This window comes from Podarcis tiliguerta (assembly GCF_965153285.1).
Source record: "Podarcis tiliguerta genome assembly, chromosome: 12".
In the NCBI taxonomy this organism is placed as follows: domain Eukaryota; kingdom Metazoa; phylum Chordata; class Lepidosauria; order Squamata; family Lacertidae; genus Podarcis; species Podarcis tiliguerta.
The window spans coordinates 34929841-34943096 of record NC_139545.1 but is presented as its reverse complement, the minus strand read 5'-3'; the positions used below and the strand labels follow the sequence as shown (position 1 = coordinate 34943096).

At 44.9% G+C, this 13256-nt stretch overlaps 1 protein-coding gene across 17 annotated transcripts in view; it reads left to right on the top strand.

The window, feature by feature from the left end:
• The first annotated feature begins 1553 nt into the window (after positions 1 to 1553).
• Positions 1554 to 13256, top strand: part of ADAM22 (ADAM metallopeptidase domain 22) — a 116416-nt gene continuing 104713 nt past the window's right edge. For 6 of the 17 annotated variants that reach the window (XM_083405731.1, XM_083405740.1, XM_083405743.1 and 3 more), the window contains exons 1-2: positions 1555 to 1938; positions 2442 to 2608. In XM_083405731.1, coding sequence (XP_083261857.1) covers positions 1860 to 1938; positions 2442 to 2608 — 246 coding nt within the window. In that variant the 5' untranslated portion in view covers positions 1555 to 1859. Of the gene's footprint in view, positions 1939 to 2441; positions 2609 to 13256 lie in introns of all 17 variants that reach the window. The other 11 variants (XM_083405739.1, XM_083405730.1, XM_083405742.1 and 8 more) reach the window with 6 other exon arrangements.

Below are 13256 nucleotides of genomic sequence, written 5' to 3'. Positions count from 1 at the left end.
TTTGTAATAATGCTACTAAGTAGGAGTGTCAAATTAGTGCGTTGGTACAGAGCTTTCTAGGGAGAATATATTTATATGCATTATTGGTAGGATATTGTAGTGGAAGCTCTCTACAAAATGCACTGTAACTGCTTTGCATGTTCCCCTTTGCATATATGGAAAGAACAAGAATAAAGAGATAAAGGATGGAACGTATTCCAGCATATCATACACAATTCTGGTTGCATTAGTAGACACCATAATGCTGTCAGTATTTGACCTAAAGAAGGCTCCTGCAACTTCAACAGCTGCAGAGCAGGAGTGGGGATCCTTGGGCCTGCCAGATGTTGCTAAACTACAACTCCCATCATCCCCAATGGCATTTTTTGATGCAATTTTTCCTAATAGACACCTTTTTTTTTTTTTGCAAAGCCATAATGCATGTTTGTGTGTTATATCATTAATATGCATTTTTATGTATACTTTACCATAATATAATGCATTTTTGCAGACGTTATTTGGCCGGAGAACTGCACTGACAAATTCAGAGAGGTGCAAATTCACATTTGCGTATTGCTTCGGAATATGCAAATTTGGTAAGTTCACCTTTAAATGCAAAGTGAGTCAAGTTTCTCCTTCATTCCTCACTACTGGTGGTATCCCAGCTGTGAGGACTACCTTCCCCTGTCACTTCTGAGAATGGCAGTGATCCTGGGCTTCTGTATAAATGGCAAAGTCTCCCCTCAAAGGTTAGCAGATGTATTATTATGCTATAAACCAGAGGAGAGGAATCTCAGGCCACATCCCTCACAGGCACTGTTTCCCACCTTGCTTTTCATGTTTTTGCCAAACAGACAACCTCCAATTGTGACTCTTGCTTGCATGAACGCAGGGCATAAGAAAGGGGTGTGCTATGGAGTAGTAGAAACAAGCCTACTGTTACAAAGGTAAAACTTAACATTATCCGCTCTGCCCATGTTTGCGTCTGGCTCTGTGCACCACTGGCATGTGGCTCCTGGAAGATTGCCAAGGAAGGAAAGCGGTTCTTGGCTGAAAGGTCACACCCCACTCCTGCTCTGAAGCTCTCCTTCAGATGCAGCCCTATAAAACCAGAGTGGGTCACCTGTGGACCCCCAGAAGTTGTGGGACTCGAGCTCTCACCATCCCCTGACCATTAGCCAAGCTGGCTAGGAGGGATGGGAGTAGTAGGCCTCCCCGCCTCCTTTTTTCCTGAGGTTAAAAAACCCCAACCCTTCCTTTTTTCACACATCATTGTCCCTTTCCTCCACCTCAGGTTACGTCTTGTAACCTGTTGTGCAAAAAAGGGCAACCACCACGAGCGGCTTATTTTTTTGCCCTCGCGCGAGACAGGCGCAGTTCGAGCTATTCACACAGGTTCCCTCTCTGAGGAACTTTTGGCTCAACGAACTACATTTCCCGGGAATCCCGGCTTCTCTTCCCTCGGCTTCGCTCCTCCGAAGCGAAAGGGGGCTTTCGCGCCGACGCGAAGGCAAAAAAGCCTCTCGCTCCCTCTCCGCCTCTCCGGGCTGCTGCATGTGTGGAGCGTGTGGGGAGCGAGGGGCGGAGCTGGGAAGCCTCTGAGCTACAGCAAGCCGCCCAATGCAGTAGAAGCTCGCCGAGCGAACGGAAGCCCGTCCAGCACAATGCAGCACTGAGGCGGCGGAGGCGGCATTGGCGAGGAGGAGGACGCGCGCCTCTCCCGCTCGCCAGGAGAAGGAGACCCCGGGAGCGGGGGGCGCCTTTCCTCTCCCCCTCCATGCCAGCCGCCGTGTGACCCGCGCTTATTGCGGGCAGGAGGGGGGAGGAGGAGGAGGAGGAAGGACGCGCCTCCCTCCTTCCCACCCGACCGAGACCCAGCCATGCAGCCAGCGACTTCTCTGCTCTCCTTGACGCTTTGTGCCTTCGGGATGCTCTCCGGAGCCGGCTCCAGCCGCGCAGGTAAAAATAAAGAGAGAGTGGGTGGGCGTCCTCGCCTCACCTTTGCATCGCGGCACACGGACGCTCGGCAGGGATCGCCTTGCAGAGATCTCTTGGGGGGGGGGGGGAGGACAGAGGGAGCCTCGGTCGGTGCAGCCGAGCAGCATCCCCAGCGCTTTCCAGGGAGGCAAAGCAAGAGCGCCGCTGCATTCCGTGGGCTTGCGTGTCTCGGGGCGTGTGTGTGTGTTTAGGAAGAAGCAGGTAGCAGAGAAAGATCCAGCAAGGCGAGGCGCGAAAAGGGTCTCCCGCTAAGATGGAGCTGGGTGGGCTGGTTTCTGGCTTCCCCAGCCCTGCAATCTGGAGCGCGTGTGCCGCCTTGCTCCTGGCCGCTGCCCGCCTCCCTTTACGTCGCGCCTCGGAGGGTCATCTTTTGTAAATAAAAGCGATCCCAATCTGCTTGATCGTGACTGTGTCTCTTTTTTCTCCCACCTCCCCACCCTCCTCTCTCTCTCTCTTTCCCCGAGGAGACGCCTTGTTGACAGAGATGGAGCGAAGGGACGGGGATCGCTTTATGGAGAGGCAAAATATCGTCCCTTTCCGGCTGATCTATAGCACGGACGGTGGCAACGAAACTCAACACGACGTGCTCAACACCCGCATCGGCGGCGGCGGCAGCTTCGGTGGGAAGCAGGTGAGCAGCAGCAGCAGCAGCAGCAGGCGGCCGTGGGGGGGGGGGCAGCTCTGGCTTCCGGTGATAGAGAGAAAAGGAGAGGGCAGCCTACTCTTTGGGGTTTTCTGTTGCCCAGGAGACGTGCGCTTGGGGAAAAGGGAAAGAGGCGGAGGCGGTGGCTCCTTCCAAAACGCTAGTCCAGGTCTGATGCGCCATGCATAGAAATGACAGTCGGAGGGGAGGGAATTTTGCAATCTAGGCACAGTGGAGGTACCCAGAATGAAGTAATTGCCTTGGGAAAGGAATGGCTATTATGAAAGAACAAATACTGCAATTTGTCTTTTCTTTTTGGAAGTCAGATGACCCTCTTTTCTGTCCTTTGTAGAAAATGTACGCATCAGCGTAGAAATCTTGGTTTCAGCAAGATGGGTTCTGTTTTTGGCAGTATCATGGCTCTAAAAGCAATTGTTAGCAGACCACAGGGCGCTTGCTGAAAGCTTCCCCAAGTGGGTCTGATCAATAATAGGCAGTGTAGATATGCATTTCCTAACTTCCTGGCAGAATGTTGTTGTTTTTTGAATGGTTTTTAAGATTCATCTGCCATGTATATAGTTTTAGGATTACAGGAGCATTTAAGGTTGTATTTTGAATAGAAGGTTATTTCCTTCCCTCATCTGGAATGTATTTGATAACTTAGCTTGGAAAAGTGTGTATGTCTCTAAGGAAATTTGTCCTCTGAATCATATTTGTAACTAGTTTATTTAACTAATTTATTTATGCTGCCACCCTGTACAGACTTACCCAGAATTACAGTATGACCTATTGCATTCATTGAAACTTCTGAGTAGATATGCACAAGATTGTGCTGGTAGCCAGGTAGTTGCAATCCTAAGCACACTTAGAAGGGAGTAAGCCCCATGGAAGGCAGAGGGAATGTCTTTGTAAACATGCATTGGACTGCACTGAAAATTAACTGATTCAAGTCATTTTTTTTATTTTAAAACCTTCTAAATGAGTCTAGAGTTTTAAGAGACTAGATTTGTGTACAGTGGTACCGCAGGTTACATACGCTTCAGGTTACAGACTCCTCTAACCCAGAAATATTACCTCGGGTTAAGAATTTTGCTTCAGGGTGAGAAAAGAAATCATGCCCCGGCAGCAGCAGGAGGCAACATTAGCTAAAGTGGTGCTTCAGGTTAAGAACAGTTTCAGGTTAAGAACAGACCTCCAGAACGAATTAAGCACTTAATCCGAGGTACCACTGTATATTCATTTGTTCCATTCTTCTGTTTAGGGTGTGTGTGTCATTGCTTTCAGATTTTTCCATTTATCCAAAGTAGTAAGAATATAATGTCAATTACTTTTAAAGTTAGGAAAAGTAGAAAAACCCTTGAGCAACAACCATAGCTAGAACTTGCAATCCTCTTATCAATAGACTCTGTTTTACATGAATAACTCACTCTAGTTTGTTTCAGTGTTCTGTGTGACCTGTATGATTGCAGAGCTTTTGCAAAGCAACATGCTTACTGAAACAGGAGTTGGAAAATAATTGGGTTTTGACAAAGGAAACAAAAGTTTTAAAATGAGATTTTAACTGCTTGAGCTTCATTTAATTACACTGATGGGAATTCTGTAAGCAAAAGCTTTAACCTCAAGTTGCAGTGTTGCCTGTGGACGATGGGCAATGCATGAATAGATAGAGCTTCCCCTTGAAGTTTTCACTCTAGCAGCTCCCACTACCAAAGAGGCAAGCCTTTGTTTAATTTAAATGGGCTTGGCTTTTCAGGTATGAGAGCTGTGTTGAAGAAAATAAATACTTACTGTATTATCTTGAGTTCATTTTACAAAGTATAGAAATTAATGGTAGTTTGTATTGGATGGTTTGGGGTTCTCTCCATTGGTACTCTCCAGATGTTGCTGCACTACATTTCACATCATCCCTTACCCATCATCCCTTACCCTTGGCCATGGTGGCTGGGGTTCATGAGAGTTGGAAGCCAACATCTGGAGTCTGCCATGTTGACTATCCTTGTTCAGGGATATATGGTTTCTCAGCTGATCGGTCAAATAGCTCTACATAATTTGCACATTAGTCATCATAGTTTACTGTTGACCTGTTGGTGCTCTTGGTGCTGTGCATAGTTTGTGGGTTTAACAAGGTATCCATGCTAGTGATGGGAAAAACAAACCATTATCAAAAGCCGCTGAGCAAATCTCTCCTTTTCAAGGTTATCTGAAGACCCTAAAGGTTGAAACACCCATACAGTCACAAACGCAGCTCAGTTGCCTTACAAAACACTGTTAAATATTGTTTTCCTTCTTCTTTGCTCAGACTGCAGCTTTCCAGAAACTATAGCTTCTAATTGGCACCTGCCTGTTGAGATATATTGTGCACTAAGTTATGTGTTCCTAAAAGCATTTCATGGTGTTTTGCAAAGTCATGCATCTCTGTAATGTCTTCGAATCATAGATGATGTGACAGATGAAATATGTATTGTCTTAATCCAAGTTTCTGTTTTGCTGCATTTTTTTAACAACTCTTAAAGAAAGTCACACTTTTGCTCTATTTGCTCTTACAAAACTAACTATACAAATAAGCCCATATTGTCAGTAGAAAACATTTTTAGTCCATCCTTTTTATTTTATTTTTAAAACATGAATGAGAGAGAATTGATGATAGTAAAAATATGAAGGGTAAAACGTGGTTTATTTTGCTTATATTGTATTTTAATTTAGGTTGTAGATTCAGGTAGGTAGCTGTGTTGGTCTGACACAGTCAAGATATATATATATTTATAAAAAATGTCCAGTAGCATCTTAGAGACCAACTAAGTTTGTTCTGGGTATAAGCTTTCGTGTGCATGGGCACTTCTTAATTTAGGTTGTGTTCAGGATAGAATGAACTGCTCCATTTTGAAAATCATTTATTTACAGAGCAGGCATGGGTACTGTCATTTTCACAGTTAAAATATTTTTTGTAATGAAATAGACTCAAACTAAGACCATCATCCCAAATCATGGGCCAGGTAGCTCATATGTGCTGTGAATTGCCTAAAAAAGGGAAGCGGTCTAAACCACTGAGCCTCTTGGGCTTGCGGATCAGAAGGTCAGTGGTTCGAATCTGCTCAGTAGGGTGAGCTGCCATTGCTCTGTCCCAGCTTCTGGCAACCTAGCAGTTCGAAAGCATACCAGTGCAAGTACTGTATTTTTCTTTCCATAGGATGCTCCGCCCCATAGGACGCACCTAGTTTTTTTTTGGGGGGGGGAATAAAGGAATTCCCCCCCCTTTATTTCCCCCCCCCAAACCAGGTCGGGGAAACCGAACCAGGTCAAGGAACAGCGGGATGGAGGCGCTGCGCCTCCCTGCTGTCCCCCGAGCTTGTGGGGCTGGCCGATGTCTGCCCGGCGCGCGGGGCGCTCTGCTTCAGAGTGCCCTTCGCGCCGGGCGGCAGACTGCTATCCGCAGCGTGGGGAGCCCTGCGGGGAACTCCTGCAGGGCTTCCCACGCTGCAGATGTCTGCCCGGCGCAAACGGCGCTCTGCTTCAGGGCGCCCCTCGCGTCGGGCGGCAGGCTGCTATCCGCAGCGTAGACAGCCCTGCGGGAACTCCCGCAGGGCTGCCTAGGCTGCGGATGTCTTCCTGAAGCCTGGAGAGCGAGAGGGGTCGGTGCGCACCGACCCCTCTCGCTCTCCAAGCTTCAGCGAAAGCCTGCATTCGCCCCATAGGACGCACCCAGATTTCCCCTTCATTTTTGGAGGGGAAAAGGTGTGTCCCATAGGGCGAAAAATACGGTAAATAAATAGGTGCTGCTGCTGCAGAAACTTAAATAGAAGTTTCCATGCGCTTTGGCACTTGACACGGTGTTCGGTTATGCCAGAAGCAGTTTAGTCAGAAGCAGTTTAGTCATGCTGGCCACATGACCCGAAAAGCTGTCTGTGGACAAACGCCGGCTCCTTCGGCCTGAAGCGAGATGAGTACCTCACCCCATAGTCGCCTTTGACTGGACTTGACCGTCCAGGCGTCCTTTGCCTTTTTACTTACCTGCATTGCCTAATGATGTGTACTTGGAGAGACGGTTTGGTTTGGCTTTTCCTGCACAGATGCAAGGTTGTTAAGCAAGTTTTATTACTTTTGGTCTAACAAGTGTCCAGAACTATGAGAGCTGGTAGTTACTCAGCAAGATGTTGTTTTCATGTGAGATTGAAAGTAAATGCCTATTCTGTTTTTAGGCAGAGTTGTAAATATTCATAATCTGAGAACTGATGATGCTTTAAAACTCAGGTATTTCCGTGGTATAAAATAGGAGCAGAAGATGTCACATATGAGCTCAGCGGATGTTCCCAGTGAAATGCAACATAGTGCCTTCTGGATCCTAGCACCTGTGATGACCTTCTTGTCCATAATTCCTTACTGTGCAATTCATTGATAATACCCCAGAAGCCAGGGCTGATGGGAGTTGAAGTCCAACAGCATCTGGTGGATCACAGGTCTCCCCACCTGGTGTAGAAGGTATGTTACATCTTAGCCGTTGTGTCTGATAGTGAAGCAAATAAGGAGGGTGGTAGGGGCATCATCTTTGTTGCAGTGATAATGGCAGGTGGAAGGGTGGGGTCTTCACCTTCTAAGTGCTGCAACCATTTCAGTTTTTGCTTGGAAGCACCAAAGCGCTGGCCCAGGTGCTGAATTTGCAAGAGTACGGCAATATAGACCCCTGACCAAGATGAGCAATGCCTGTGGGTATGTGGGCCTTAGTTGTATACTGTGTTTACTGAGATTGCATAGGTTTATGTTTCCTTTTTTGTTTGTTTCAATAATAATGAAAAAGCTTCCTTCTGTACTAAGGAGTGGCCTACATGAGCTGGGATTCCAATGTAATGCCCTTCAGATGTTCCACTGCAATTCCCATGAGCCCAGACAGCATGGCTCATGGTCAGGGATGATAGGAATTGTAGTCTAACAATAGCTGAAGGGCACCACATTGTCTTCCTCTGTCTTAGTGCATCATTTTAATATTTTAATGTTCCATTATTTTAATGTTGTATTTTACTTTTGTTTTTTAAGTTGTAATCATTCTTCTTGTTTTTATTATTGCTTGTAAGCCGCTCTGAGCCCGGCCTTGGCTGGGGAGGGCGGGGTATAAATAAATTATTATTATTATCAGTATATTGTGGTGTTCTTCTTTTTGCGCAGATATATGTTCTCTACCTCCCCATGCTACAAGTCTAAAATCTAAGTAGGGTAATGGACATTATTCAACAGAAACTCTTACGTTGTATGTGTAGAGCTGATGGACATATACCACTGAGTCATATATAATTGCTACATTCAATCAATATCGTATACAGATTAGGTCTGCAACCCTAATTTCCATTTTAATGAAGCTTGCTGTAGCTTAGTCACCGACATTCAGCCTCACCTACCTCGCAGGGTTGTAAGAATAAAGTGTGTATGTGCTCGAGAGAGAAAACATGTTTGTTGCCTTGAGCTCATTGAAGCAAAGGCAGCATATAAATCAAATAACCAAGTAATATGAATAGTGATGATAATTTTTTTCAGATATGCAGCTGTAAGAAGTTTCATTTCACCTGTAGTTACTCCAGCTTGGGGGACTGTACTGGGTTTATTAGGTCAGACTCCATAAGTGAAGGGAATTGAATCAGCCCCTCAACTAACAAAATTAATACGAGGAGGGATCCCACAATGTAATTATGTGTACAGGAATATATTGAAACTCATGATTGTTAGAAACTTAGAAAAACCAGATAGGAAACTGGATGCCCTAGTAATGTCCACCTAACTCCATTCACCTAGCATTTGTTCTTTAGGTGATGTTTATGACCTGGTTTTATAATGCCATTAAAAAAAAGTGAGATGAGGTATTTGTTTGGAATTTCCTGCAAAGGATTGAAAGGCATGTAGATAGGCCTGCCATCTCCCGGTTCTGATCAATATTCCATTCAAAAAGCTTTAATGTTTTATGCACTCATTGCTGGAAAGTTTTATCTGTGGACCTGTACCATTAGTAATAGCCTGTTCGTTTCACTGGCCAGGAGTACTGCTTTATTCCAGCTTGATGCAGTGAATTGTAGGGGGAAATGTTGTTCTCTGGTTTATTGTTCAAATTTTGCTCAGTCCACTGTTGCTTTCCGGGAGTAAACTCAAAGCAAGGACTAATGTTTCATTCCAGGGAGAGTACAGTGGTACCTCGGGTTACATACGCTTCAGGTTACATATGCTTCAGGTTACAGACTCCGCTAACCCAGAAATAGTACTTCGGGTTAAGAACTTTGCTTCAGGATGAGAACAGAAATCGTGCTCCAGTGGCGTGGCAGCAGCGGGAGGCCCCATTAGCTAAAGTGGTGCTTCAGGTTAAGAACAGTTTCAGGTTAAGAACGGACCTCCAGAACGAATTAAGTACGTAACCAGAGGTACCACTGTATTGATCGCCTGCAGTTTTGGTTGAAATGCAAGCTGCATGTTCTTCAAGTTGGGACAGGAGTGAGGACTCTCCTCTTTGTGCCAGGATCCTGATTGGGTGGGTGGGGTCAAGGCCCTGGGAAGGGTGTCTGCTGGTTTGCTGTGACATACAGTGTGATTGTTAAGGACTCTAGGGCTGATGGTTAAGGACTCTAGGGCTGATGATGACTGGCAGACAGGGATTGGGTTGAGTGAGGCAACACTTGGTGAGTGAGTTGTCGCCTTTTTTTGGCCAGTTCACTGGGTGGATAGGCTACAGCCAGGTAACCTGTGAGTTTGCTGTCTTGTTCTGATGATTGATTAATAGTCATTTTTTGTATTAATACGCTGTCCGTCGTTTTGGGGATCTTTGGGCCTATATGTAAACCTGAATGTAATGTATCATGTAGTCCAGCCTTGGCCAACCTGGTGTCTTCAAGATGTTTTGGACTACAGTATTAATTTCATTTGCTGAATGCGGCTGATGGGAGTTGTAGTCCAAACTGTGTGGCGGACACTAGCTTGGTGAAGCCTGATGTAGTCATTGCATTCTGATTTGAGACTTCCAATTTATATGACTGGCTTTTAGTTAGTTAGTTACAGTGGTACCTCAGGTTACATACACTTCAGGTTACATACGCTTCAGGTTACAGACTCCGCTAACCCAGAAATAGTGCTTCAGGTTAAGAACTTTGCTTCAGGATGAGAACAGAAATCGGGCTCCGGCGGCGCGGTGGCAGCAGGAGGTACTTCAGGTTAAGAACAGTTTCAGGTTAAGTACGGACCTCCGGAACGAATTACCACTGTAGTTTGTTTGTTTATCAGTGTTCCCTGAGTTTACTAGAAGCTGAGCAATTAGTCTGGCTGTTTTTCCTCGCAATTTTTTTCAGTAAAGCATTTCAAATATTCCTTTATTGATATTAATTTCCCTTTATCCAAAACAGTCTACTCCCTGACATCTGAAGTAAGATCAGAGTTTATTCTGGCTGTAGAGCTGGGGATGAAAGCGCTTCCTGCACAGGAGACAGAGCCAGAGAGGGTCTGATTTCTCAGATCTCTTTCACCCTGTCAGCATTCTGGGAAGTAACTGATGGCTTGGAGAGAAAAACTGACCAAGTTGGCAATAAATCTTTCATGAAACTTAGGGCAAAACAAAAGAACAGTCTGGACGAGAGCTACGATAGTCAAGAAACATCATATATAATATCCCTTGTTTAGTCTACTGCCAGGTCTTTCCTGCTTTCCTGAAATAAGACAATTTAAAACAACACCCAGCACTTTCCTCAGTAAACAGTTTACAGCCTGTGAGCTGGAGAATGTCTTGATGCCACCCATTGTGGCTCAGAGACTTGTGTTTGGACTGGAATTATATTCAAATCCCCGCTGAACCAAGGGTTCCCAGATCAGAGGTGGGGAACTGTTTTCCAGACAAGCTTCCAAGGGGTGTACGGCAGTGGTGGGTGATACAATTTTAGTTCTGTATGGAAAGCTGGCTAATATACCCCACCCCACCCACTCTCTATCCTCCATACAGGCAAGCAACAGCCAGTATCAGAGTTGAAGGACATGTTCCAGCCAGGCAAAAATGTTCTGGGTGCGAATCATGGACCAGTGATTATTTAAATAATAAATAAAACATGAATAATTTAACAGGAATATTTCAACATATCAACAAAAAATGAAGGATATTTATACATTGGACAGACCCCTGGAATTTTGCATCCAGGGTGAAAAAGGGTTGGTTAGAAAGGTTGGTGATGAGGAACCCTTTCAGTGGGTTGATGTAACTGGGTGGATGTACAAAGCATTAAGAAACCGCATTCTGTTTGACAAATGGAGTTTAACCATGGCTTTATACCCAGGAAGGAGAGAAAAATGATTCATTGTGCGTAAAGTGTCCTGAGAACAAAAGAAAAGCGTGACTATAACAGACCAGAGGCCCATCTAAAAAAGTATTCTGTTCACCTAGTGGGCCAGTCAGGTGCCTATAGGAAGCTCACAGGTTCTCAAAGACAAACATGACATGGCAATGCTGTTCCAGAATTGTACCACTTCAGACCGGAGGCCTTTAAGGCATGATCTAAAATGGTTTAATTGCACCCTGATGGGGGAAAATATCCATATAGTGAGAAAACTAGTATGCCCGGAAGAAGCCTATACAAGAACTCTTCTGGGAACAAATTGTTTTTATACCCTGGAGCAGAGGTGGGGCAAGTCAGTCTTGGATTCCCTGCATGCGACCCGAAAAGTAAATTGCAGAAATAGTTGTGCCATCTGATGAACTGTTTCTTTAGAGAGCCTCAAACATGCATGGTTGTTTAAGAGAACCTAGGAATGAATGAATGAAGAATGCGTGATCCAAGACCTACCATATGGTTAAGGAAACTATTTGTTCAGTCTGTGGAGAGTGAATATTAAGGTGATGTTCAGAAATGCCTAAGAGTAACAGAATCAGCAAGAGTTCCCTGGCTTGATTAAGGATAAACAAATGCTGGATTGGGGCTGCCTGCAGTGTCTTTAGAGAGTGAGAGTTTCTGCAGCTGATGTGTTCATTGCCACTGGGAAATTGCAATAACGTTGTCACAGGACACTCTTAAATTTGATTCATGATGTTTACTGAAGGATGCTCAATTAGCTTCACTGTGTCTATCATTCATGGTTGGTTGAGTGTAGTTGAGAGCTTACAGTCTTACCAGTGAGATCCATTCCAAGTGTAACATTCTTTTGCCTAAAGTGATTTTAGATCGCAGGACTGCTTTGAAAAACGGTGGGTGATTCCCAGAAAGGACAATTCACCTGCAGGCATGAGACCTGAGGTTAGAACTACATATGATGTGGGAGCTCCTTGGTTGGAATTCCTGATGTCTTTCTATTTTTGAAAAGCAGTATGTGGGTGTTTGGAAAAGGACTGCAAGGGAAGGGGATAATTCTTTGGCTCCAATCGTCCCCCCTGATGAGAAAAGTCCCTGCAGGAGAAGAAAAACTCACAAGGTTTCCCATCTAAAGCTAACAGTAGGGTAATATTTTGTAGGGGAAGGAGACTTGAATTGAGGCTTTGATGAAGAGGTAAATTCCCCAATAATTTTGCTTTTTAAAAAATAAAAAGAAGTACGTCCAATTAGGAACCTTTTTCATACCAGGCTTGGTTTGACTCTTGCTTGGCAGATTGTGTGCAAGAAACTGCATTTTGGTAGGATGTTTGATTTTGGAACTGGGATGTATAGGCTCAGCCATCACAAGATGGTCTTGTACAAATTGCTAGATCTTCCACCCTGAGGTTCCTGTGAGGCTAAAATCGGATGACCCTATGTATGCCACCCTGGAGGAATGGTAGGACATGAATGTGATAAATATAAATGGCTCCCCTCTGATTCCTTCAGTGGAAGGAACTTTCCTAGGAACATACAGAGATGGGATTGTTGGCCTATTTCACTCGCTATTCACTGTGCCAGCCTAGGGAACCTGTGGCCCTCCAGATGTTGTTGGTCTACAACTCCTGTCATTCCCGACCAGTGCTTGAAATTATCCTGGCGTGATTTGTGACTGGTGCAGGTCCAATTGTGACTATGTGGAGATCTCTGGATGCCACGTTGGCCACTAGGGAAAGCAAAATGTCAGGATCTGAAATATTTTCCTGGGTGCTTGAATTAGTTTTATTCTGGGTTGTTTTATTTGACGTTTTAATGCGTTTTAAACGGCTTTGAGATTTGTTCCTTGAGATATAAAGCAGTATAGAAATGGAAATAATAGTAATAATAATGAATAAATAAATAGTTCATGGGGGGGAATACAGTGCCTAGACATTCCATTGTGGCGACCGCAGCCCATGTTTAAGGTTCCATTTGGCAATTACAATATATATCTGAATTTCTAACACTGTTCCTAACCATTGGGCTTGCTAGCTAGGGCTGCGGAGAGTTGGAGGCCAACGGCATCTGGAAGAAAGCGGCTTCCCCATGCCTGGTCTTCACAGATTGGCAGTGGCTTTCCAGGGCTTCAGAGCAGGATCTTCTCTGGCCTGGTCTGGCTTTTTCATAATCAGCAGCATTGGTTTTAGGCTGGACTCCTGGACACCCTTACCTAGGAATAAGCCCATGAAATGGGGTAGGACATGCCGCTTATGAGATTTTGTTGTTTTCTTTGGATGAAGAAGCACTGAAGATGGAACAGTTTTTGTAACAGTTATGTAGGCATAGCTGTTGTGTACTTATTC